Here is a 25,076-nt window from a genome sequence, read left to right on the forward strand (position 1 = left end):
GTACAGCCATAGGTACTGCATCTAAAATAATATGATATAAAACAGTGTTACATTATATTGCAATATAGTATGCACAATACATTATATATTCTATCATACAGCAAGTCCTTCGATGTAAAAAATAACTTGTAAAGGGTGGAGCAGCCAAGTATCAACCAGAGGAAATTTCCTGAAAATATCATCTAATTGGGCTGCAAAGTAGTCTGCACTTCAAGAATCAGTGTGCTGCCTTGGGTAGAAAAGCTTAACAGGGGGTGCTGCAATGTTGAATACAAACATTATGCTGGAGATTAAAAGGGCAGTAATAGGGCTGGCTGGAGTTAATATTTATTTCAAAACCTAAGGACCATTTTGGCTCAGATGGTTATTAATCTTTGGGTTTTGTCCCACTGGCATAGACTTTACACTTCTCTGCATTGTATCAAACATGAAGTCAGAGATCACAAATTAATAATGCAGGAACATTTTGGGCACGAATGTCTCACAGGTGTCATATTTGGAAAAAAAAGGAACATGAGAAAGTCACTTTCAGCAGCTCAGTTTTGTTGTAGGCAGCTTTATGAGCATGCTGTTCAAAGCAGTGACACTGCTGGAAGGAGTCAGCTTCAGTTCTGATCTCCCTGGGGTGCTGGAGTCCAGGGCAAGGCTGGCACTTGTGTTAGTTCCAAGTGACCCAATTGGTTCTGGTGAGTCAGAATAACATCCCCATTGATAAGAGCATTTATAAACACAGCTTATCTTCTTCCTGGGTAAATTGACTACACTTTCTTTATGCGAAATACAAAGAAGGAACAATGTCACGTGTGTCGACAGTGTCACAGAAGGATTTCCCACTCTCCTGACACACAGCAGTGGGGTTTATGCACACCCTGAGGCTCCGTTGGCACCAACTGGGACAAAGGGAATTATTTCTCAGTGACTTGGGAGGGGGGAAGATGAAACCTTAAGACATCCGTTCATAAATAAATAAATAAATAAATAAATAAACCTAATGTTAAAAGTGGAAACTTTCATTTTTGGGTGATGGGTGCCCAGTGGCCGCTTGCTACCTGCGCCACTGCAGCAGTGCCCTGGGCACTGCTCCTTTCCCCGGTTCCCCCGGTACTGCAGAGCTGTCCAGCGCTGCCGATCTGCCCGCAGCACCGCCCTGCCCCCCACTGCTCCCCGGGGCCCAGCAGAGAGGGGCTGAAAACAAAAACACACGGAATACCGAGAACCTTTCGTAACCGGGAGTTATCAGGTTGTGCGGCTGAAGGACGTGCAGTAAGAACATAAACAGAGCAAGGCGAAGTTTTTAACCAGGGTGGCTTCAAGGTTTGAGCTGCTCTTTGTGGAAAGATCAGCATGAATTGCTAGTCGTGCCATTTCAGTTCCAGACTTTTCTGAATATACAGTTGCAAAAATGCATAATTTCTGCCTGCATCCCAGTCATTTTTTAATAAAAGGATTGAATCCATATGGATAAAACATGTACTGGTAGTGGTCTTTTTATACTGAAAGGAAAACCCTGGTTGCTATGGGCTCATTGATTTATAGACTGAACACCCTTCTGAGATCAGTAGAGTGCACTTGACCTAAGGTCAAAAAGAGAATCAAGGTATATATTTTACAACTGAGCCACACTTATTTTCTTGTCTTTTCCAAGCCCCGTGCAAAACAGCATGTATCACAATATGCTTAAATACCAGTTAGAAGATTACTGAAATCTTGGCTTACTTGGCAGGGAATGGAGTTCGGCACTGACTGCGCACGTAAACAAAATATACCTACAGGGAGGTCCTTCCAAGGTGCTCTGTAACTCCTGCAAACATAACACTGTTTGAGACCCACATCAGCAAGGGATTGTAAGTGTGGGTCCCTTGAAGATGATGAAAAGGCCCTTTCAGGGAAAATAAAAGAAATTCTAAGAAAAGATTATGTTATTAATTATCTTCAAACATGTGAGAGTTGCGAGATTTTGAAAACTGAAAAAAAACCCTGAAGCTGTGAAAGGGGGGAAACTGCAACATTAGAAAGCCTGATATTACAGGGTATTGGAAACTTTGCAATCCCAACACAAGGTTGTGGGAATTTGGATGAACAAAAGTATGAGGCTTTGTGTTTTACTTAGAAAATCAGCTTGCTTTGTTTTTATATGGAATGAAATTGGCTAACAAATAAAGGATCTCCAACTTTATCTATATATGAATGGTCATAGTACATCAGGCAGCTCATTGAAGGCTCTATTTCTTCATATTAGCCAAGGATGTTGCTGCCTGTGTCGTGGCAGCATGATACAGCTGGGATGTTGGGCTGGGTCACCCTGCAGGCACTTCTGCCTTTACCATCTCCACTACTAGTTCAATGCTGGCGGCACTGGGGAAAGAAGTCTTGCAGAATGGGGCTCGCTAGGAGTCCACCAGGTAATTGCCCCTTTGTGGCCCAGACCTGGACAGTATGTTCAGGAGGAAGAGCTGGATGGTGTCAACGACATAGCTAATTTCTGTCCCTTGGTAGGAGATGTAGTGTCGGCAGCAGGTGAGATTTCTCCACTGGCAGGTGAAGGAGTTGTGATACAATCTGAAATGACGTGAGAATTCCAATTCTTGTAGTGGAAATGGCTGCAGTATTTATGTCCCAAGTGCTGTATCTATAAAATTATCATTAGCTTTTCTATTGTCTGTGCTTCCTGTCATAAAATGAAAGCTGAGATCTTGAAAAAAACAGTAACTTTTTCAAGTAACTCATTGGACATTTCCTGTACATATACTTGCTCTTAAGGAGAGTGGAGAGAAAACTTGGACTTCATTATGAATAAAAAAAAAAATATGGACTGTACTTTCAAAGGCTTCCCTGTATGATTGATGCACAGGTTGAATATTCTACTGAGACTGGAATCAGAGGAGGTTCAGGGTATTTGCTCTTGGAGTGGTTCGCATCCTTTTCATTATCTTCTTCAGGACCAGTGGGAAATAAATGAGAGATCCTGCACGCAAATATCTACTCAAGGCCTGTGTGGTATTTTCTTAAGAAACTGAAGACATATGTGTGCATTTTAGACATGATAGAGCTAAGAATAAAGGCCAGAAATGATCATTAGTATGAACAAAATGTGTCTTGTCTGAAGGACCTTGTCGATAACTACATTCTGATTGTAACTTCTCTAGAGAGACAGTATTAAATAACATAACAGGTAATTGCTTTGAGAATGGCTTCGGGAGAACACCTTAAAGAACTCCTCCCACCATGCATAAACTCAGGCTGGTTTCTGCAGTGCAGGACCTTATCCCACTTCCTTATTCCAATTAACTTTTCAGTTAAATTACAAAATGAAGTACCATATGTGATGAATTTAAATCACGCAATCAATAAGACAGCTTGCAAAGGCTGTAATCACTCACCTCTGGGTGACAGAATCAATCCATGAGCAGGCCAGAAAGATGATCTGAACAAAAGATGGATAAATCAGTACACCATATCCCAAGTCACCTGTGCTTTCTGTTCTGAGTGAAAATAGCCAGGTTTGTGTGTTCGCTGTGTTGCAGAGAGGAGCAGAAACAGCGTTTTGTCAGTCCTCCCCAAACTCTGTCATACATCCGTGTGTTTATTGATGATTTTGTTTTAACAACTTTTAAAGTCATTAGAGGGCTAAAATTTCTTATAAGCATCTTTTGGACAGTCCATGTGTTTACTAAATTGTTTATTAGTCTGTAACACAGCACAATAATTTTCTAAAAATGCCTTTAGGCTCTAATGCCCTTAAATACGCATATTTTCTTATATTCCCAAATACTACAGTAGGATTTTTCACAGACTGTATGAATCATTGTAGTCATAACTGATAATCTGCAACAGTTCTCCAGGATAATGACGTAGTTGTCTCTTCTTATCAACAGAGTTATCAATTCAGAAAATACAAAACTTCATAGAATACCTTTTTTTTTCTTAGTAATGCCTTCAACTGGATAATAAATTCTCTGAGATTACAAGGAACTGTTGTCTTCCTCCAGTGGGAAAACAGATAGTTGGTTGTTAGAGGAGCAAAGTTTACATAAATGCTTGTCAAAGGTAAGAAACCCATTAAAAGTCCAGTATGATATAATTACATTTGGGTTTTTTATACAAAAATCATGAATGTATTTATAAAAAGGAGAGGAGGTATTACATTAATCAAGTAAAATGTGTTTAGAAGTTCTGTTGAAGGTTAATATGTATCTTCTAGTGAGCCAGAAGAGAACACATTAAGCTTCGTAAACTGATGGTTGATTAGACTGACGTCAGTGAAAATGCAATTAGTCTTATATATTCCTGGACATATGGAACGGATGTTGCAAAATAGCCAGGAATTAATTTCCTTGATTGCTTTCTTCTTCTCTGGCTTTATTGTGAGGCTCATGGTTTGACTGTAAAACTCTGTAAATTTAAAGTGAAAATGTGCAGGGGAGTTTCTGTGCTGTTCTGCATCTGGGCTGGAGGTTTAAAGCCTCAAATTTCCAAACAGTAGAGTAGGAAGAGAAAACACACGCTCACTACTAAAGGTGCAAGGGAGTGCCTCTGGTCAATCTAAGGTAGTGAATATGCCAGGAAGGCATCACAGAGGAAATAATCTGGATTTGAGCCTAACGCACTGTTCCTGGACCTCCGTGGGTCTGCTCTCTTTCAGATGTCTGCAGTCAGCCCTGACTACCCTCATCCTGGTCCTCTGCCTTTAGAGAGCTTTTTAAAGTACTGTGGCTGTTTTTAATTTCATTCCTGGCTTGTGCTGAGCAGGGTCTTGTTCTGTCAGGAGATATATTAATCTACTTCAAAAAGACAGGACGAATGCTTTTGGCAGAAACACAGGTTTGTGGGAAATTTTCACCTTGTAGAGGTGCATTTTCCACATGTGAAGCAGCTGTGCCCAGGTAGATCAGATGCATGTGATCATGTTGTTTACTATTTCAATAATTATCTGTACCATACCATCCTTTTTTGCTATGCCCACTTCTTCCTTGCATAGCTAAGTAACTGCCCTGGGTTGCAGAGTGGTGCAAAGATGCAGTTTACTACTGACAGCCCTGGTCCCTTGCATGGCATCTGCAGATGTTGCCTGTGGGGACTACATAAGAATAGTCGATCGAACGTTTGGTGTGGGTTTTCATTATCATTTATTTATTTATTTGTTTGTTTGTTTAAATTAAGTGGACATATGTGGCTTGCTGTCAAAAGCTGGGGCACACTCGTCTCACCAGTGCAGTGACTAGAAGTCCGTCTGAGCACGGACAGCATCATGGGCTGGTGTGGGTGAGACATGTGAGCTGCTGGCCGGGGCCAGCTGCCTTGGTCAGTCCAGCCCAGGTACTTAGCTGCTCTGTTACAGCTGCGCTGTCCCATCCTCTGTCAGAGGTCCACACTAAGGTTCTGACGCCTGGGAGCTGCCATAAATCACATCAATAACGAGTCTCTCACAGGTCTGCCCTCAACCTTTAAGAGTCACCTGCACAACTCGAAAATTAATTTCTGTAGTCAAAGACATATCCCAACTGACCAGTTGAACAACTCTTTTTCTAATAAGATTTTGATGCATACCAATTTTTTGCTATCTCTCCCCAGCATCCTGAACCGAGATGTGCTTTAGTAGAAATTGTGAGTTGCTCTGGCAACGTTATGATTTTATTTCCCAAGGCTGGGCAGAAGACCTCAGTAATAATTTTCAAGACCTTGCTCAGAAACAGTTTCAACTTCCTTTAAATACAATGTAAAAGTAACAAAGAAACCACCAACTTATTTACATACAAATATCCTCTTTCCTTAAACCTGACAGGACTAAGATTAAGTATATAACAAATTAAACTCTATCTCTAGGGAAGCAGAAACCTCCAGTGTGCATCCTGCACAGTCTATCCATCTAATTTTTCCTTTATAAATTTAGTGATTACCATATTTCATTAGTAACAGACCTCTTGTGGTTTTAGTTTTAGGACCATTAAAAGGCTGGCAATAGGCAGTAGTTGAATCATTTGTATAGAAGAGTGCTGATAAATTATGCTGGACTTTCTATATCAATTTAATCAACGTAGCCTTTGAATTTCAATGCTTAGTGTCATTATAATATAAAGCAATTAAAATATTTTGCACAGTTTTTTATTATGTGCTCTCTATAATATGCACTCTGTAAAATGCTAGTCTGAGCCTGCTTGGATCATTCTTTGATTTCTCACGAGTAATCTGGAAAAATAAGCATCAAGAATTACAGGCTTTGCCCTGTCTTCTCCAGATTAAAGGACATAAAAATTTAATTGCTACTTTTGATCTGACTAATGCTCTCCCTATTTCAGTGCAGTATTTCATATAACAGCCAGAAACATACATTTTGAGAAACTACACAGGGAGGTAAGAAGGAAAAATCTGTGCAGAGAAGATTTTTTTTTTTTTTTTAATTCTACTATTAGTTTAAGTTTGGGCAACAACCTGAAGCACAAAGGCTTATATTCTGTTTTTAAGATGCTTTGTAATATGACCAAGCACGTGAATGAACAGCTCATCCTTTTCTGTATTCCTCCAACCTTTTGGCTTCAGTAATAATGGCTGGTAATGACTTTCACTCATGAAAGGGGTGAAGGATTTCCTTTAACCCAGCTCTATGTAGCCATCATTCTGTTTCCCTTCAGACTGCTATGTTTCATTGGGTGAGCCTGACAGTGTTCAAGAAGAGATTGGACAACAGCCTCAGACACATGGTGTGAACTGTGGGGTTGTGATATGCAGGGACAGGAGTTGGACTCGATGTTCCTTGTGGGTCCTTTCCAACTCAGGACATTCTATGATTCCAGTGTGGATGAGTTTCCTTCCTTGGACCATTCATTATTTTGTGTATAACTAACACATCTGCAGCTTGTTCCCTAGCACTGGAGAGCTCAAACATTTTCATTAGCACAAGGCAGAAGACTTGCACAGTGGAAAAAAAGAATGAGAGGTATCTACTCTGACAGCCAGGATTCTCTTTCTCTGCCTTTCCTAGGAGTTCAAGCCACTCAAGGATGTGTGCTCAGATGTAGCTCCTGGGTCCTGGGTACCCTGATGGAGAAGGGGACTGAACTGCTACCATGAGATCTGTAAAGAAACTTGGGCACACGGGGGGAACACCTAATTCCTTCTCACATTGTCTGTGGCAGTCTGACAGTTGTAAAAACTTTACTTCTAAATTGCCTCTTTGTTACCTCTTTAATCAGAATTCAGAATAAGTAAGTAAGTAAGTAAGTAAATAAATAAATATATACACATATATATATATACTGTGTCTAGCAGGGAGAGAGAACAGGCAGAAAAAGCTTCTTATACTCAACAATACATCATAAACATTAACTATCATCAGTGCTAACAAAGAATTTTGGGAAAGGTGCCCCAGATAGTGCAAATCAACACTGAACTGCTGCATTAAACCCTGATTTGATTTCCCCCCCTCCCCTTTTGTAGGGTTCTTCTGTCCTCTTGATGAATTAAATTGTTATTGCTTTTATTAATGTCTTCAATGCTGGAAGAAAAAAGCAAGAAAAATGCAAAGAACATAGAATCATAGAATCATTTACATTGGAAAAGAACTTCAACCTATCATTGCTGAGTCCACCACTACCCATGTCCCTAAGTAACACATCTACATGTCTTTTATAAACACCTCCAGGGATGGTGATTCAACCACTTCCCTGAGCAGCCTGTTCCAGTGCCTGACAACCCTTTCCATGAAACAAAGCATGCTGAATGGAAAGGCAAAAGTAGACAGTGACAATTAAGGATGTTGACTTAAGTATATGTTTTTCATGCATTCTTACTTTTTCTAACAGTAGTACTGACTTCAAATATCCAAGTATTCTAAAATGTTTACAAACTTCTGTTGTTAAATTTGTTTCAAGGAGCAAAATATTTTAAGATTACAGTTTTGTTTCTATAAGAATGAACACCCAGAGTCATAAACTTATCTTGAGTTTTTTTGAAGGGGGATGGAGGGCATGGGGTTTTGTTTGAGACTCTCTTCAGTTTTATTAAAAATACTTAGGAATTCTTTCTAGTAAAATTAATGTCATTGGTGATTTGCTTCAATAATATCAATAATGCTTCAATAATATAGAAGGCAACAAATTAAACCCTGTAAGTTTTATGGGGTTTGGTTGGTTGGTTGGTTTTTGTTGTTGTCGTGGTGGTGGGTTTTTTGTGTGTGTTTTAGTTTTGGTTTGGCTTTTAATATGCCAGAATTGTGTGTGCTAGTTAGAAACCTGGCCAAGGTTTAGGAGCCTTGGTCAGCAGCACCCCCAGATGGCTCACTGTCCAAAGTTCTCAGAGAAATCTGCTGTTATTTAATGCTCAGTCACAACCATTTTTGTTCAGAAACATCATCTCTGTTTTCATCTGGTAGCTCTCAGATACAGGACTGTAGAGTAAACTACAGCAATGTTTTTGGTGACTAGCTAATTCAAAAATATAGACTACAGAAAATTGGGGGTTAACCCATAATGACAGTGTTTTTCATTAAATCTTTTTTCATTATTTTCTATATCATAAAAGCAAAGTTTATCTTTACAGTTCTTTTAGTTTTCTCCCCTTATCTAGGAGTATGGGGGTTTTATACTCAAATGTTACTGGGTTGTTCACTGTCATTAAACCAGCTCCCTAGAACCCTGTCAGGGAGCACAGGAGGTGAATTAGTGCTCCACCAGTTCAGAGATTTAAGTAGTGTGCTTAAGTGAATCTCTCTTTAGTTCAGTGAGGCTGAAAACAGACCCAGACTTAACAGTGTACATACATATTTCACCGCATAGACAGCATCCAGACAGTTACATTCATGGATTCAGTTATAAATTGAACCCTCAATATGAATAAAGCTAGGGAGTTTTCTTACTTTTTCCCATAAATATAAGGAACTCTCTTCCCTACACTGGGAAGTCTTGGGAGAACTGTAGTAGAATGTTTGTAGGGGGCACCCTGTGGACTGCAACAGAAACATTGATGTACTTTTGATACAGTGTGTCGAGTTAAAGTAAGCTTAATATTTCCTCTTCTAAACTCATTTATTAGAGCATTTATTTCAGTTCTTAACTGTAAGCTGGAGGAGGCAGGGACAAATTATGCCATTGTAAGCACTGACACATCTTTTCGTATTTATGGACATCTATAGAAGTCACTGGCTTGAGCATTTCTCTGCTCGTCTTAGGGATCAGCAAAAAGACCTATGTTAATGGCATGCTCTTAGGAGCTACTGGAGCTAATTTTATTTCACGTAAGCTGGGATAGATATGGTGCAGCTGCACATCTGTGAAGGGTCTGAAATTACGGTGGTACTCATTTTCTCATCACCTGTTGATACAGTGATTCCTGACACCTTCCCTCCCCTGCATTTTATCTCCATGGGTCACCACAGTTCACTGCTGATCTCTGGAACAAATGATATGGAAAAGAAGACAGCACACTCATTGGTGGCAGAGGTCTGAAATGTTAGTGCATTATACAGTTTCTAAATGCTGGATGCTGTCTGCTGTTGCTTCCTTGCATCCTAAACACTGCACGTTCCCTCTAGCAGAGCTGCCTCACATCACACATAAGCTGCTGGCTCTTTATCACAGTACAGATGGAAGCAGCAGCAGCAGCTGGCGATGCCAGTCCTGTTCTCAGCACGTTCTTGCCTTTCTCCCTAGTGCCTGCATGCACCTTCTCTCATGCAGTTGTTGCTGTTTAAAATATCTTCTACCCAAATCTGAAGCTGTTTTGTAAGCCCAGATCAGAAAATCCAAGTAATGCTCCAATATTTGGACTAGCTGAATCCTCCATAATATGTCCTGTTTTTCCCTTTTCATGACATACTCTGAGGTCTCTGCAAAGCAGAGTTATTTTCCTCTACATTGACAAGAAGCTGGATGTATTCCACCTGCTTGCCAGAGAAGCAAGATTTGGGGATGTTTTAAATTATTGTTTTATTTCTGAATGAGGATAAGAGGACAGTTGGGCATTTCTAGGACTTTCTGTGAGATCTCTGTCTAGTCCCTTATTAGACTACTCTGGGCACCATCCTGGAGGTGCTGAGCCCAGGTGCAGAACTCTGGGCTGGTAACGGGGCAGATAATAAACCAGGGCCAGGGGCCATCGAGGGAGCCAAACCAGGAGCAAAAGGGGATGTGACCAGGGACACAACTGTAGACGAGCTGCAACATGCATTCAAGGAGTCCACCCAGGAAGCATGGCTGGAGACTGGCACCCTGTGGTGACACACGGGTGGGGTGATGGCCCCAGCCTGAGCTGAAATGGAGACCTGGGCCATGGGCTGCGGTCGGGGGAGGAGCTGACCAGGGCCAGTAAGACCTGTTAGTGCTCCCAGGGCTGCTCCCCTATAACTCTGGGTAGCATGGTGGCTGTAACCAGCAGCAGGACCCAGTGGCCACAGTTCTGACTTGATAGTGGAAAATTGTGCAATTTATTCTTACTGCTGAACACCACCCTGCTGCATGAACACGTTTCTGTGTCTCCATTCACAAAAGCAGGACGGTGTCTCACTGGGAAAGTATAGGGCCTAGGTACTTACTGAAACTTCGAATAATGAAAATGCTTTATAAGCATTGTTAATTGTTACATTATTTGTTGCTGGAGGAATGTAAGGAATGAAGGAAATCTTTGTCCTGTTGAGAGAGCAGAAAAATCTTTTTCCTAGAACAGAGATTTCAAGTCTCGTGCCAACTACATGTAGCAACAGGGAATCACTTAATGCTCTTGTCCTTGATTATGTGTCCTTGGAAGATGCTACATCAATAAGTTCTTAGGCACATTAAATTTATGCGTTAAAGCATTTTTCAAAATTCAACAGTCACATCACTTTCAAAACAAGATAAAAACCCTAACAAATACAATACACCCAACTGTGCACACATTTCTTCTCAGAGAGAGGGTGAGCAAATAAACATGTGGTGGATTTCACTTCTGCTGCTGACAGCACAGTTGGAAGGTGCTCAGAGATTATGAGAATCTCAAGAGAACAACCTGATAGAACAGAAAAGTGATGCACTAAAGAGCATTAGAGAGATTCCTACTGACCGCAGCAGACTTCAGATCAGGCAAGCACAATCTCTGTCTTATACAGAGACTTAAAGGCAATGCTGACAAACACATAATCTGAATCTGGACGTATCCATATGGAGAAAGTAGAGTGCCTAGGTTGGTATTTTATGAATCTTCCTGACTATATCTGTATGGAAGATTAAATTTGTCTGCCCTTAAAATAGCAACACTATATATGTTTATAGCTTCTGATTGCTTGGTTATTTTGAGTACTCTTCTTAAGTAACATATATCTATTACTAGCATATGTCGTCTAACTTTCCAGAAAAGAGTATAAAGCAAGAAGTGGTTTGTAACAATAAGTTATATGTAATTTTTTAAATTAAAAGGATTTACAGAACATAACTTTGAATCTTGAGTCACCTGTCTTCAAAGTCAAGGCAAGAGCATCTATGGCTACAGCACTCCCAATACAAGGCTATTTAACTGTTCTATGAAAATACGCTGTAATGAAGATCTCAAACCCCTCCAGACAATCTCTTGTGCTGTTTGATCATTCTTATTGTTCAGCAAGCTGCCCAACCTATATTTCCTTTTGCTGTAATTTAAATCTTTTACTTTACTCATCTCCCAGTAGATCTGGAGAAAAATCTTTTGTCTCCTTCTTTTCCTCACCTTTCTGCTTATAGAAGACTGAGACCTCTCCCTCCACCTTCTCCTCACTAAACTCCATTTTTGTCCTGGTCAGCCACATTTTCCAGATGTCTGAACATCCCCTGTTCTGTTGCAGGATCCTCCCTGGGGTTTTTCTTGGTACGGTTGAGAAGGGCTTCGAACAGGAGAGGCCCTGTGGAGGATGAGTGGGAGGATGACTTGTGTGTCTATTACCCAGGTTCCTGCAGTGCTGCCCACCACTGTGCTGCTGCACGGAGGAACTCAGGGGGTGGCACTGAGTCGTGTTCAGTTTATCCTTGTCATACCCAGAGTCCTTTTTAAGAGCTGTTACCTACTCAGTTGTTTCTCTTCATTCTTCTGCAGTTTTGTCACAAATGTGAAGTTCTATTGAAAAAGGTAGTAGTAGGTGGGTGGCGAGAGACTCGAACTCTTGTGGGTTACTCTGAGCAGTATTTACTGTATAAGATTCGCAGGAACAGCAGCGTTGGGTCACCTCCTCAGAGAGTGACAATCATACAGCAATACAGCTAGTCATTATACAGGGTTCTAACAGGTATTATGCAACTAAGCAAAATTTATCACTGTCTATCACTGTCGATGTCCTCAGGTTCCTTCCATCCCAGTGGTCTGCGGGTTCCACTTCTTCTTTCTTGTTCCATTGCGGCAAGTACCGAACGAAAGGTCATCAGGTCGCAGGGCTAGCTTCTTTTGAAGTTCTGCCTGTCTCATTTGTTATCCATAGTTCATCAGTCTAGCAAGGAAATCAGCAACCCTAAGAATAGCACTTATCAATGTCTTAACTAAGGGTACAAAGCAAGCATAAGGTAACCACACTCATGGTTCTGGGTAAGGGCTATACAGGGGACAAGCTGAGACTTTCAGCCTTAGCAGCACAGCTTATAACACTGATATAGGCCTAAAATCCTAATTTCCTATTTCCCTACAACATCTATGCTTGTTTGTACTGAACTGTGCTCTGTTGTCTGAATTCTGCCATAGTTGGTCAAAACATTTTTAATCTTGTCTCCTGAAGTGCCTATGGCTTGCCCTTGTCTACAAATCCTTCTTTAGAAGGATACAAGTCACAAGTTGCCTGAAATACCAAATCTTTCAGTGATGCTGAAAACCCAAACCAATACGTTTTCCATGCTGGTTGTGAATCCTTGACAACTATTCTTTTGTTACAACTATCCAGCTGTTTGTGCACTCACCTTCCTACACTCTCAACTGAATCAAGTTTTCCTGGCTCATTTATGAAAACCTCATAATGTCAAAAGTCTTGCTAAGAGTGAAGAGGTAATACGTACTGCTTTTGCCCTCTCTACAAGGCCTCTTAGCCTGTCAGTGAAGGAAAATAAGATTGATTAATTACAGTTTGTCCTTGACAAGTCTGTAGTGGTTGTTGATTATGTCTGTGCAAATCTGAAATGGGGAGAAAATTTGATTATCTGTTCCTGGGTTTATTTTATTCTAAATCTCACAGTCTAGCCAGAAATTCTTTATATGGCCTTCCTACTTTGTAAAGGAATGCTTGTAAACTCTTGCTCTTTCCATTTTGTGAACTCAGTCTATTCTCAACAGTTTTTCAAGAATCATTGCTAATAGATCTGGTATCAGCTAAACTTGATGTAATTTGCCTGTCAGAAAGTATTTATCTTACCCAATGAACTTGCTAGACTGTTCATGTCTTATTATATCCCGTGTTCCTACACCTTTTTGTTGCTGTTAGTAACCTGCGATAAGATTAGGATGACTTCGAAGTGAGAACCAAAGCAATAAAATCCACGTTTTCCCAGCATACTCTTATTATCAGCTTTCTTTTCTCCATTTCCCTCTTTATCAGTTATCTTCCTAGTTCTGTAGAAATATCTTTAGTCAGGCTATGTTATTTCATGCTGAGCAATCTTCTTTTCTGCAATTAGCCCTCTTCACTTCACAGTGATATGAGCATTTTGTTCAGATTTGTTTGAAAATATAAATCTTGGCTACTTCTGCATTCCTCTCGTAGCTGATACCTGACAATCCGCTTCTGCTGAATCACTCAACGCTATATTCTTGCATTTAAGTCACTTATTGCATTTCATAGTCAAAGCCTTAGTGTACATAAATGTCTCTCTGTGCCATATGACACAGGAACATGTGCATCAGACATTGGGATCACGTTGCCACCTACTCCCATCCCCTCAATGCCCCTTGCTTTAGCAGCTCACGTGTATCAGCTTGTCATTCACGGCCTCTTAAAATTCAGCCTCTTCCAGCGAATCAGCTCCTCTTTGATCATCTAGCAATTTTAGAGGGCCTGTCCCCAGTTCCAGCTCTGCAATGCTAATAATCCTTGACCGCAGCACTCATTTGTAATAATCTCAAAAGGATTGGTTTAAATTGATTTTAGTTCTTGCAGCAGAACAAACTGAAGTGGATGTACTAACATGTTTTGTAATTTGAAAGAGCAATAATAACTTGTCTGATGATGTGGGAGAGAGTTGGAATGAAAAGAGGTAATCCGTATTTCATTTTCTTGCTGCCACCTGAGGAAGAAATAGGTTGTCTTTACACAAACCCAAAGAAACTAATTGTAGTGTTAGCTAAATACTACAGTTGTACAGTTAGAAAACAGCCTCTGTTATAGTTGGCACGGACTGTGGTGGGAATATCCTGCCCAGAGGTTTTTCACTGATTACTTTCAGTCTGACCCTTTTCCTTTTTTTTTCTCTCTGTAGATTATCAATTCGGTGGTATTACTGATTCTACTGAGCGCCCTGACCGATCCTGACCAGTACCACCTAACGAGTGCTGAATTAGGGGGTGAATTTGAATTTATGGATGATGCCAGTAAGTAGAAACTGTTGAAATAACTAACGCTCATTGCTCCAGTGTTTATGTAACTGTCCCATCATTTCAGTAATTACTGTTCTTTGATTATTGCTTCACCTTAGTATCTTACAGATGCCTTTTTATTATGAAAGGTGTATTCATGGCACAGCTCAAACTGGTTACTGATTAGTGACTTCATCTGTTACCTGTTAGTAATCCATCTGCTCTGCTGTGTCCTGCCTTGGCAGAGGCAGAGTCAACCCTTGACATGGAGATGTTATCCCTGAGCATGATGCTGAAAGTCCCAGGAGGATTTTGCAAGGTGCAGGGGGATGTGGACCCTCTGCATCTCCCAACACCATGTCCCACAGTGCTTGCACATGCGTGAGAACCCTCACTGCTGTTTATGTAACTCATTGAATGTGTTCATTTGTGTTGTACATATTTATGCGCGCCCCCAAATACACATGGTATGACCTGTTGTGATAGATGCAAATATACAATTAACTGTATAGTCATAGGTGTGTTAATGATAACATAATGCTGCTTCTTTCTCTCACTAAAAGGCATGATAATAAATCTTCAATACAGTTTCAGGGAAGGGTGAGCCAGGCCATTTATATCTCCTGCAAAAACCTTCTATCCTTTGCAAATGTTTCTTTCTTCCAAGAATGTTTCAGATTTTTTGATTATGTTTGATTTCTTGATCTACTTTAACTGTTTAAGTTGTATCTAGAAAACTTTTGCTTCAAAGTGGTTTTGATTAAAATGTCTGATTATTTTAATTTCTTTTCACAAGACTGTTGTAATCTGAAACAAGATCTCCTACTAGTTACACTGGTGTCTTGCTGCTCAGAATCACACTTATCTACAGCAAAATGCTCCGTGTCCTTTCACCATTCCTACTGAAGTCAGTAGAAAGATCAGTAGGAAAAGGAATAACCTCACATGTAAGCAAAACAGGTGCATCCATGGTGTGGGTATCAGTTAAGAGATGCTTATTTCCACAAGTTCTGTAGTGCAAATACACCTTGAGGGCCTACATTTAATTAATAATAAGGGGCAATTGCTACTTTATTGTGTCTTCATTGAAAAACCACCTACAACTTTCAACTAAAAGTCCTTTTTATATAACTGGATTTAAGAAAGTAAGGACCATAGTAGATACAGATGGGCTCCCAGCTGATTCTGACATATTAAAACTGACTGCCTTGTCCTAATTCTCAGAGATTAACCTTGGTAATGACTGTCTGTCAGTGTGGTTTTATATAGCCGACATCAGAGGCTTGCCAGTGCCCAAGGCTTTAAAACAGTAATTCTGTTTTGTAATGCAATAGCTGTCAGATCAAGTACGTTGGGGATTTCCATCTACACTTGAAAATTGTATTTTCTGTATTTTTTTATCAAGGCTTCTGAAGTAAACCCTGCAAGACTGTAAAAGAATGGCATGTGCGCCAAGTGACCTCATTTCTATTCGATAAAGGGAACATTTCACAAGCAGTTAAATTACGAATGAACATTTGAATTAATGTCTCCTTTCACTCTTTGAGTCCCTCTGGTTTAATGCCTTACTGAGTAAAGGCAGCTGAATCAAGCCACTGGCTTTTAGAGTTATTGGAAATAGCTAGCAGGAGAGAACTTTTTTTTTTTCTTTTTTTTCTTGAAGTATGACTATATTTGTTCAAATCTGAGGAAATGTTTTCTTATGACATAAAGCATCAGACAAACTTCCACGTGCTCTTCTCTTGTCCTACTTTTGTCTTTTTTGAAGAAATGTTTCCCAGGTTAGCTGTAGATGCTGAGATGCTTTGATGTGAAACCATGTGTATAAAATACAGGAAGATGCATCAATTTTTATTCTAATGAAGGTCCTAAAGTTGTTGTTTGCATGTACTTGTGTTGACAAATAATAATGGTGGAAATATTAGTAGCCATTTTTCCCATTACTACTTTTGATGTTTATATTGATAGCAAACAAAAATGTGCAGTCATGAAGTTTGCATGTAAAACTGTCACACCTTTTCCCTCCCTCCTCATATAGTCTCCTTCATACAAGATCTGAAAATATCAGCTGGAAATAAACTGATCAGCTGAGTCACAGTAGTAGAATTATGACTAACCTGAAGTTAATGACAGATTTCCCTTGACTTCCAGGAAACCAGGATTCCCCCAATATTTGTGTTCTTATTTGTTTCTGGATGTGCTCAGGCCCAGTTTATGGAGAATTTTTGATTTTCTGTTCTAGCTGTGGGAAAAAGTCCTGCCACGTGCAGAGCCAGAGCCAGGATAGTGCAAACTGCTTGAAAATGCCTATGCAGCATCAATTCTTCTGCAAATTGCTGCTCAGCCTTAATTTCAGGATTTAGCGTGGTTCCCAGGGTATTACCAGAGGCTCCAAAATGCCTGTTTGATTAAGCAGAGAAAGGATTTACCTAAGCACTTAGAAAAAAACCCTGTAGGTTATAGCTTTCCCCTTCTATTCTAGAAAAGGAAACAAGGGGGAAAAAAGTCTGCCAAGGCTTGCCATGCGGCAGATGGATGTACTGGAAGACACCAGCGTGTGTGGTTTGGCTGACTCTTCAAGACATACATCTGGGAGCAGGGGAAAACGCTGGGCTTCCTCCTGTGCTGGATATTCAGCTGAGCCCATTTAGTCTCATCTTTCTTTTTATTATTTCCTTAGGGCATGAGGGATTTTAGGGACTAGAAGCTGGACTAGGAAAAATTAGAAATGTGTGAGCTGCCCCATGTAATACTGCTGCTGTTAAGAGGCTAATAATCTCTGGGCAGGAGCTGGAAAAGCCTTATAAATCATTTTGACTTCCCAGAGGGTTTCACCTGAGCCTCCTGCTCTGCTTCTCCAGGCACACAGGCCACAGTCCGGCCATGTCAACAGCCCGAACAAGCAGTGAGTGTTGCTTGGATTTATTCACTGCCTTCAGAGTGTCCCAGATGCATGTGATATTTCATAAGCCACAACTAGGACTGGAATCCTGTGTGTGCTGTATAGAAGACGAGGGGGACTTTGACACCAGCATCAGCAACTCAAGTCAAAATCCACCTATGTCCCTGCTTTGGGATGGGTGGCTGAGATAAGCAGAGGTCTCAGAGCAGGACGGGGTAATGTGGTGGTCTCTCTGCCAAACGTAACATGCATCCAGGGCTAAAAAAGATTAATTCAAATAGAAAAATGTTAATAAAGAAACCCACAAACAGCAGGCTTGGACTTCTGTTTTGGGGTAAAGGGAAGTGGGAGAGCACATACCCTTCCTGCCCCATCCCATCATCAAAACCCATGTAGCATGAGCCCCATTTCACAGGGAGGGGAAAAAAATAGATCCTTGCCTTGGTGCAGCACATTCAGGGCTACAACTTTCCCTGTAGCCTTATCCTCTGGAGCAAAGGATCTGGGCTCAAAGGTACAGAAAGCTCTTTCCTTCTCATTGGCCCATCTCCTTTGGTGGGGAGAAAATGCCTCCACCACATGGGTTGCACCCCAGGAGGCTGCATGATGGCCAGCAGTGGAGGCACTGAGCTCACACAGGCAGCTTGGAGGAGAGAGCCAGGCAGCAATCCTTAGCTGGTAGTAAGGAGGCCAGACTGCTTGATAAGTAAGGCCAGGAGGGTGGGCAAAACTGCCTGAGGATTGTAGTTTGCTGATCGGCAGCTTTCTGGCCCCTTCTGTCGGAGCCATGAGCCAGCGATTAGCTCCAGGGCTGGGGCAGCTGATGAGCTGGAGGGTCTGAGGTCTCCATGACTCTACACAGGTCCTGGCTCAGGGACTGGCTGAACTGGCTGCTCTTCCCTCTCCCCTCAGCACCTGCCACCAGCCTTCTCTGCTAGAGGAGAGGGGATGGCAAGGAAAAGCTTGTGAGATGGGCAATGGGGAGTTCCAGCTGCGGAGCTTGCTGTGCCAGCAAGCACCTCCTGGCAGGAGCTCTGCCCAGCCCCACCAGCATCTTCTCCCCATTGCAGCAGGAAGGTAGGATCTCACTGCAAGGAGTAAGAAGATAAAAAAATTAAACTGGTTTCTTTAAAACCAAGCAGAAAACTCAAAAAGCTGCCTAGGACAATAATCTGTATAACCACTTCAGTAGACCAAGTACAGCCCTTCTAGCCACATAAAGTACACACGTGACTGGAAAAATATCCACACAGCCCTGTTAGCTTCTTGTTTAATGTGCTACGTATCTAGTTTCATTCTCATTAATTGAAGCCGACACAGCTCAAAAACCCCAATGAAGCTTTAAATGAGAAAGAACCAGCTTGAGCCAACTAGGACTTGGCACGGCAGAGCACAGCTATAGAGACACTGGAGACAAGTGTCAGGAATGTGTCAGACCAGAGCTTCAACGTCAAGTTTATCGCAGTTCCCTAGGCTCTGGCTCTGAACTAGTACTGTAGTGGTCATGAGCAAAGCAATGCTTGTAACTGCTGCCTCTGCTGCAGGTGAAAATGACAGCAGCTTCCCCTTGGATGTAGCGAATAGGTGACTGGGATTGAGAACGGACACAATAAATACGTGAGCAGTGTCTTCAAATTGATAGTTAAAATAAAATATTGATCCAAAAAGCCTCTTTTAGAAGAGGTTCAATTGAAGTTAGTGGCTATAGGCAGCTGTTTTCACTTCTTTTCTTTCATCACCTTGATTGTATGTGTTCTATTCAAAAGCATTTTCACAGGATGTATGTGGGCAACTACAGTAAAAGACCACACAAATAAGAGTGGCTGGAGAGGCTGCAGTACTTTTTATTAGTATGGAGTAGTTTTGTGGGTTCTTCTTCCTCTTGAGGGCAGAATTTTTATCACGTCTAGCATGCAGAGCACAGCCTTACAGCTCCTAAAAAACTGGAGACTGGCCGTGGCAATGCAGCTTGGATACCTGTGCTGGATGTCCAGATTCTCTGCACAGTCAAGTAAGTGAAGTAGGTGCCTCTGAAGAGCAATTTGGGATGGAGAGCAATTTGGGATGGACTGAGATGGCATCCCCTTCTGAATTACAGGCAGGAAGCCCAGCTGCTTCCTGATGGCATTTCCAAGCATCACAAGCTGACCTGTGTAAAACCACTAGGTAGGAAGCAGTGAGAGAAGGGGTGCAGCTAACCTCAGTGCTGAGCGCTGCTGCCTTTCCTGGGTCAGACTTGCTTATTTGGACAATATGAAAAAGATTCAAGCATTTGCACTGTCTGGTCTCCAGACATTCAAGCATTTGCACTGTCTGATCTCCAGACAACTGGTCTCCAGGCCCTCAACATACTACAGTGGTTTAAATGTGCTCCTCCAAGTGCCCAGGAGAGGGGTCCCATCCTCTAAATTAAGAAGTAGCTGGTAATAGGGCTTCTTCTGTTGCATTTGAGTCCCTATGCAATCACAAGGGCAAAATTCAGGGGCAAGAGTGAGAGAGCAAGTGTCCTGAAATCCAGGACACCGGCAGCGTCCTGGAAAGGGGAGACCTGCACTCCTAAATCCTTAATCCTGCTGTTGGTAGGCACGGTTTTCAGGGAGCCTGTACCCCAATGTACATTAGCACTTTCCATAGACATCCTCACCAGCCAGCGACAAACTCCTCTTGCTCATTTTTTGGCCAGCTTCACAAGTCTCAGATTCCCGTCAGCATCAAGGGCCAGCAGAAATCTGGAGTAGTGCTGGCAAGAGCTCTGCACTAGTGCAAAGTTTGTGTTCCCTCAGCCAGAGGAGGGTGAAAGACTGAGTCCTTTGTCTTCTACACGGATAATCAGACTGGTAGGCTGGAAAAAATTACAGACAAGACTTAGTGTCTGTCCTACCTCCTCAGCTGTGACCTGGGAGAACTGGCACTGTTGCTTGGTAGCATTACATGAGACCTATCCACAGCTACCAGCTCAGGAACTTTCAGGGACTTTGATGCGGGCTCCAGGGCACCTGCTCTGAACCTCACTTTGATGCAGTGAAGGGGCTGGAAGAACTGTCCCTTGCTTCAGGATGCTCCTCATCATGTGCTGCAGTTATATATTGTGGCAACTCTGTGATCAAATGGAGGCGTTTTCACACTTTGAATGCCTCCAAAGTCAAGCAGTGATGGGTAGTGAACAGCCTGAACTCTGCCATGTATTTGTGTCTCAGTGCCACCAAATGTCTCACCAAGGCAGGCACCTGGTGGCAGCAATGTGAACAGCAGATAGCTCACAGCCACAGAGCTGGGTCCTCTAAACACGTTCTATACACATCACATCCTCTCTCCTCTTGGGGCACTGGCTTAGCCTTGGAAAAGAAGTAGCAATGTTCACTTGAACTCCCAAATTCACTATAGGTTGGGTTCAGAAATACGCTTCTCGTATCCTGTGATACTACCAAAGGAGGCATGTAGGCAAAGACCAAACGTATGTATTTTTTTTTTTTCTCCCAGGATCTCCTTTCAGCTTTTTGTGGCTTAGGAACTTCTTAAAACTAATGAAAAGTTAATTGGAAGCTGAGTGGTAATAGAAGAAAAATATGAAGAGTTCTGTAATTACTCCTATCAAAACCTTAAAGAATATTCTCCTTCCTTTACTAGCTCACCTTTCTTGACAGTTGCACATCTTCATTAATAAACTGTATATCTCTGCAGTATTCTTGGTTGAAATAAAAATTTCTAATATGTTATTTCTGCTCTAAGATGCCTCTACCTGCCAGTTTTGCTTTTAAAAATTAATTTCTCCTTTTCCAAAGTTTTTGGAGATATGTGAGCAATGTTATACAGAAGCTGTCAGTGCTAAAACAACCTGTAGGGCAGAAAAGCAGACGCTTTTAAACTAAAGATGTCATCACCAGCAAAATAGTCTTCTAGTTAAGTCTTCTCCTGATGTTTTTAAATCCTCAGAGAAATTAAACCATTCATGGGATCTCCACAGCCTCATAGGTGCTGCAGAGGCTTGTGCAGTGTTATCACTGTCTGTGCTTTTCATATTTAGGAGGTTTCCCAGAAGAGCCAGAGATTTCCTCCAGCAATGGCTGAATGATGCGTCTACCCCATCTCCACCTCACATCCCACTCTGCCCTTCGTGATGCTCTGCACAAGGCAGATGGCAAAATAACCAAATCAAGCTCTGAATTTGTCTGCAATCGTTTTGATGTGTTTCTCTTCCAGATATGTGCATTGCCACAGCAATTTCTCTTCTTATGATTCTGATCTGTGCAATGGCTACGTATGGTGCATACAAGGTAATTTATTATGTTCAGTGAAGATATAACTCTGTAGAAACAAAATTAAGAAAATTACTTTCTAACAATCTATTGTTTAGTTGTTTAGCTGAAAACTGAGAGAAAAAAAGCATTAGAGACAAGCAGAACTGCTTGTGTAGATCAGTGTTATGCCAGGGCCCCACGTTGCAGGCAGGAAGGCTGCCGACTGGTGTTGACTGTCTGCAGTTTCAAATACACGTAAGCTCTGGGCAAACTGTGAATTCAGAGAACTGAATCTTATTCCTACCAAAGTTAAGGGAATTTTTTTCCCATTCACCAACCAAGTCTGTGGTTTGTCCTAATATTAATGCCATTAATGAGGGGGCGGGAAAGTGTTATGTGGTTTTTAAATGTCCCAGTATAATGAGTTGTGGGAATCATACTGCACATACTACTGCAGTTCAGCAGCCAAACTGGCTTGGCCAACTGTTTTGGCTGAAAGTCATACTTCTTTTAGCTGATTTAACAAGTTATTTTCTCCTATGGCTTCATGAAATGTAACACTGTATTCTGTCAAGTATTCATTAGATTTTAGTGCAGGAAGACATATATTCTTCCATTTTAGCTTGTGGCTGATGACCTTGTGTTTCCTTTTAGCAACATGCGGCTTGGATCATCCCTTTCTTCTGTTACCAGATCTTTGACTTTGCTCTCAACACGTTGGTTGCCATCAGTGTCCTCGTCTATCCCAGCACAATTCAGGACTACCTCCGCCAGCTGGTAAGTCATTTGATGTTCACAAGCCTTTGGGAGCTTTGGGGGGAAAAAAGCTGTGCAAGGTGCACTGTTTGTCCTGTATTTCCCACCAATGTTTTCTTGTTGACTTCCTGTGCAGTCCTTGAAAAGTCTTCTCAGTCCTTGCTAGTCTGTATTCAACCTCCTTGCAAGGTCATGCTATTAACTTATATACAATACTTGTGCAGAGCTCTGGAGTTTCGCAGTGTTGTGGAAACTCAGCACCACTTCATTTAGAAGGAGACTCATATTGCAATGCATGGGTAGTAGGTAATTGCTTTTGGATTCAGAATTATTGTGTTCATATCCAGTGGCTTATTTTTGGTGCTATTTCAAGGATGTTTTGTTGCTTCTTCTACTTTACTTGATGGGTTTCATTAGGCAGGAGTTTGATTCAATGTAGGTTTATTTTTGCTAGAAATTTTTTTTTTATTCTGTCTTAGGGACAATTAGAGGCTCCCTTCTTGCCATAGGCTACTTTAGCCAAACATCCACAACCAGTATTGAATAAGCTTACAAGATCTGACTGAAACCACCTAAAGTAAAGACAAAAGCCCACCAGGCTCAGTCCCACCACAGGATAATGTGCCATGTCTGTCAGTGTTCAGGTGGAGATGCAGAGCTCTGGAGAAGCCAACATTTCTGCTGTCTCTGAAAATCTGCCCTGAGCACTTGAATACAGATTAGTTTGGCTGTAAACTTTGTTATGTGGATGGAAAACTAGCTAGGGCAGTATAAATAAAAAGTAATGAGAAACAGCAGGCAGATAAGTAGCCACACAAATCTGTGGGAAGAAGCAACGTGTCAAGTCAGCAGGAGCTGGGATGCGTCAGGGGCCTGTTATCTTTTGCCGAATGTAACACCCTCCTGCATTCACAGCTGATGGTACACTGGAACAGGACCAGACTAATAATTCAAAAGGTTCTCAAGATACAAGTGGAAAAGAGCTAATTAAGGCCATAGCTTAGCGAGTGCTTGAAGCTGGCACTGCCGCTGGCTGAGCCCTCCTGCCCATCCTCCACCTGCAGCCACGGGCTTCTGCAATGGGGCCAGCCCTGCTCTTGTGGCAGCGTAAGCCTCTGTGGGATGCAAGAACTGCCCCATCTTCCCACAGCATGAGTCGTAAACAGGTTTTACTCCATCTTGGGCACTGTGAGAATGTGAGGGGCAGAGGAGTAGGCTGGGAGCTGTACACAAAAACCCCCTGCTCTTCTGCTGAAAACCTGGTGCTACGTCTGTAGCCAGCCCAACAGAAGGGCAAAGAGCAGCTGATTCTCTCAAAGTGTCTGCTAAAATGTCACTGTCATTCGTGCACATAAAAAAATAAGCCCCTCCATGGCAGAAATACAAGGAGCAGGCCTTGGAAAGTATTTGGAATGGTGCAGCAGAGCACTTTGTGAGTTGTGTTGCTGCTGTGGAGCATTAAAACCTCTGGTTGCACACATCTTTGTCTTGCTGTTGTAAATAATTTTCTTGACTGCTAATGAAATGCTGCAAGACTTCAGGAGTGCTAAACTGTCAGTACTCAAAAGGTCAAGGGGGATTTCCAGGATAATTATAGGCTGATTAGCCTGACATTGCTACCAAGCAGAATAATGACAGAAGGGCTGAGAGGAGAGTCAATTGATAAAGGATTAGACTAGAGGAATATGATTAATGACTGTCAGTACGGTTTCACGGAATATCAGTCCTGGAGGCAGACTCATTTTCTTTCACTGACAAGATTACTGGCTTCGTCAATAAAGATGGGCAAGGACATAATAGACTTCCATGAGACATTTGACTTCCCAGCATGATAATCAGAGCAACAACAAAGCACTAGATCGATAAAGGATGTATCAAATGGATTAGGAGAGGTTAGCTGGCAGACTGCGAAGGGTAGTGGTCAAGCCAACCATCTGCCAATGAGTTTCTATTTTTGGTAAAGGAAGCTCTCCAGGAATCAGCAGTAGATTTCATGCTCTTCCTGACTCCCATTAATAACCCTGGTACCCAAGAGGCCATTCACAAGCCTAACGTCAGCCTTGGGAGAGCTTATCCAGGCTCACTGTCTGGAGGGAGGTTGTGAGCCTGAGCCTAATCTAGCTGTTCTGTAGAATCCTCTGAAAGACCCTCTCCCTGCATCATCCAAAGTGAGCACATCTCTACATTTCCGAGAGGCAGCACTTGTGACATTTCCCAGCAAAATCACTTCTAATAAAACCCATGCCTAACACAGAGATTAATGAAGAAGTAAATAACACTAAGGATGAAGCCATTAATCAGAGTGAGCTAGACTGGCTGAGAACCTGAGTTCAGTCATTAATGTGTGCCACATTGCTAAATGCAAAGAAATGTAAAAACATGAGGAATACAGGGCATACAGTACAGCAGCCGTACCTGGGATGCAGTGATCCCATAAGCCATCTAGGGAACTAAGTGCCAAAATAAGAGTCACATTTTTTTTTGCTGTACAAACAAACAAACACACACACCTCCACCCCCAATCAAAACAACAAACAACCCAAACAATAGCAACAACAAAAACCTCACCAATGAATAGTAATGGAGAGACTTCCCATCTCTGGTGACAGAGGCTTCATCTGTCTATGGTGTCTGGTTGTAAAGAACAATGCTTAGAAGTCAAAAACATGCAGAAAAGTTCCTCCAAAAACTAC

The 25,076-nt window shown here is 41.8% G+C and overlaps 1 protein-coding gene and 1 long non-coding RNA gene across 2 annotated transcripts in view; one reads left to right on the plus strand and one right to left on the minus strand.

Annotated features, from left to right (window-relative positions):
- The window catches only part of LAPTM4B (lysosomal protein transmembrane 4 beta), a 60,950-nt gene that overhangs the window by 3,246 nt on the left and 32,628 nt on the right, over positions 1-25,076 (plus strand). The window contains 3 exon segments of the mRNA XM_065054066.1: positions 14,391-14,502; positions 21,590-21,663; positions 22,282-22,404. Coding sequence (XP_064910138.1) covers positions 14,391-14,502; positions 21,590-21,663; positions 22,282-22,404 — 309 coding nt within the window.
- On the minus strand, positions 1,717-25,071 carry LOC135578676 (uncharacterized). Its single transcript, XR_010470680.1, has 3 exons — positions 24,952-25,071; positions 3,381-3,424; positions 1,717-1,801 (listed from the first exon to the last, which is right to left on the minus strand). It is a non-coding gene; the product is annotated as an uncharacterized LOC135578676 (long non-coding RNA).

The sequence above is a fragment of the Columba livia genome, chromosome 2 (genome assembly GCF_036013475.1).
Source record: "Columba livia isolate bColLiv1 breed racing homer chromosome 2, bColLiv1.pat.W.v2, whole genome shotgun sequence".
NCBI lineage: Eukaryota > Metazoa > Chordata > Aves > Columbiformes > Columbidae > Columba > Columba livia.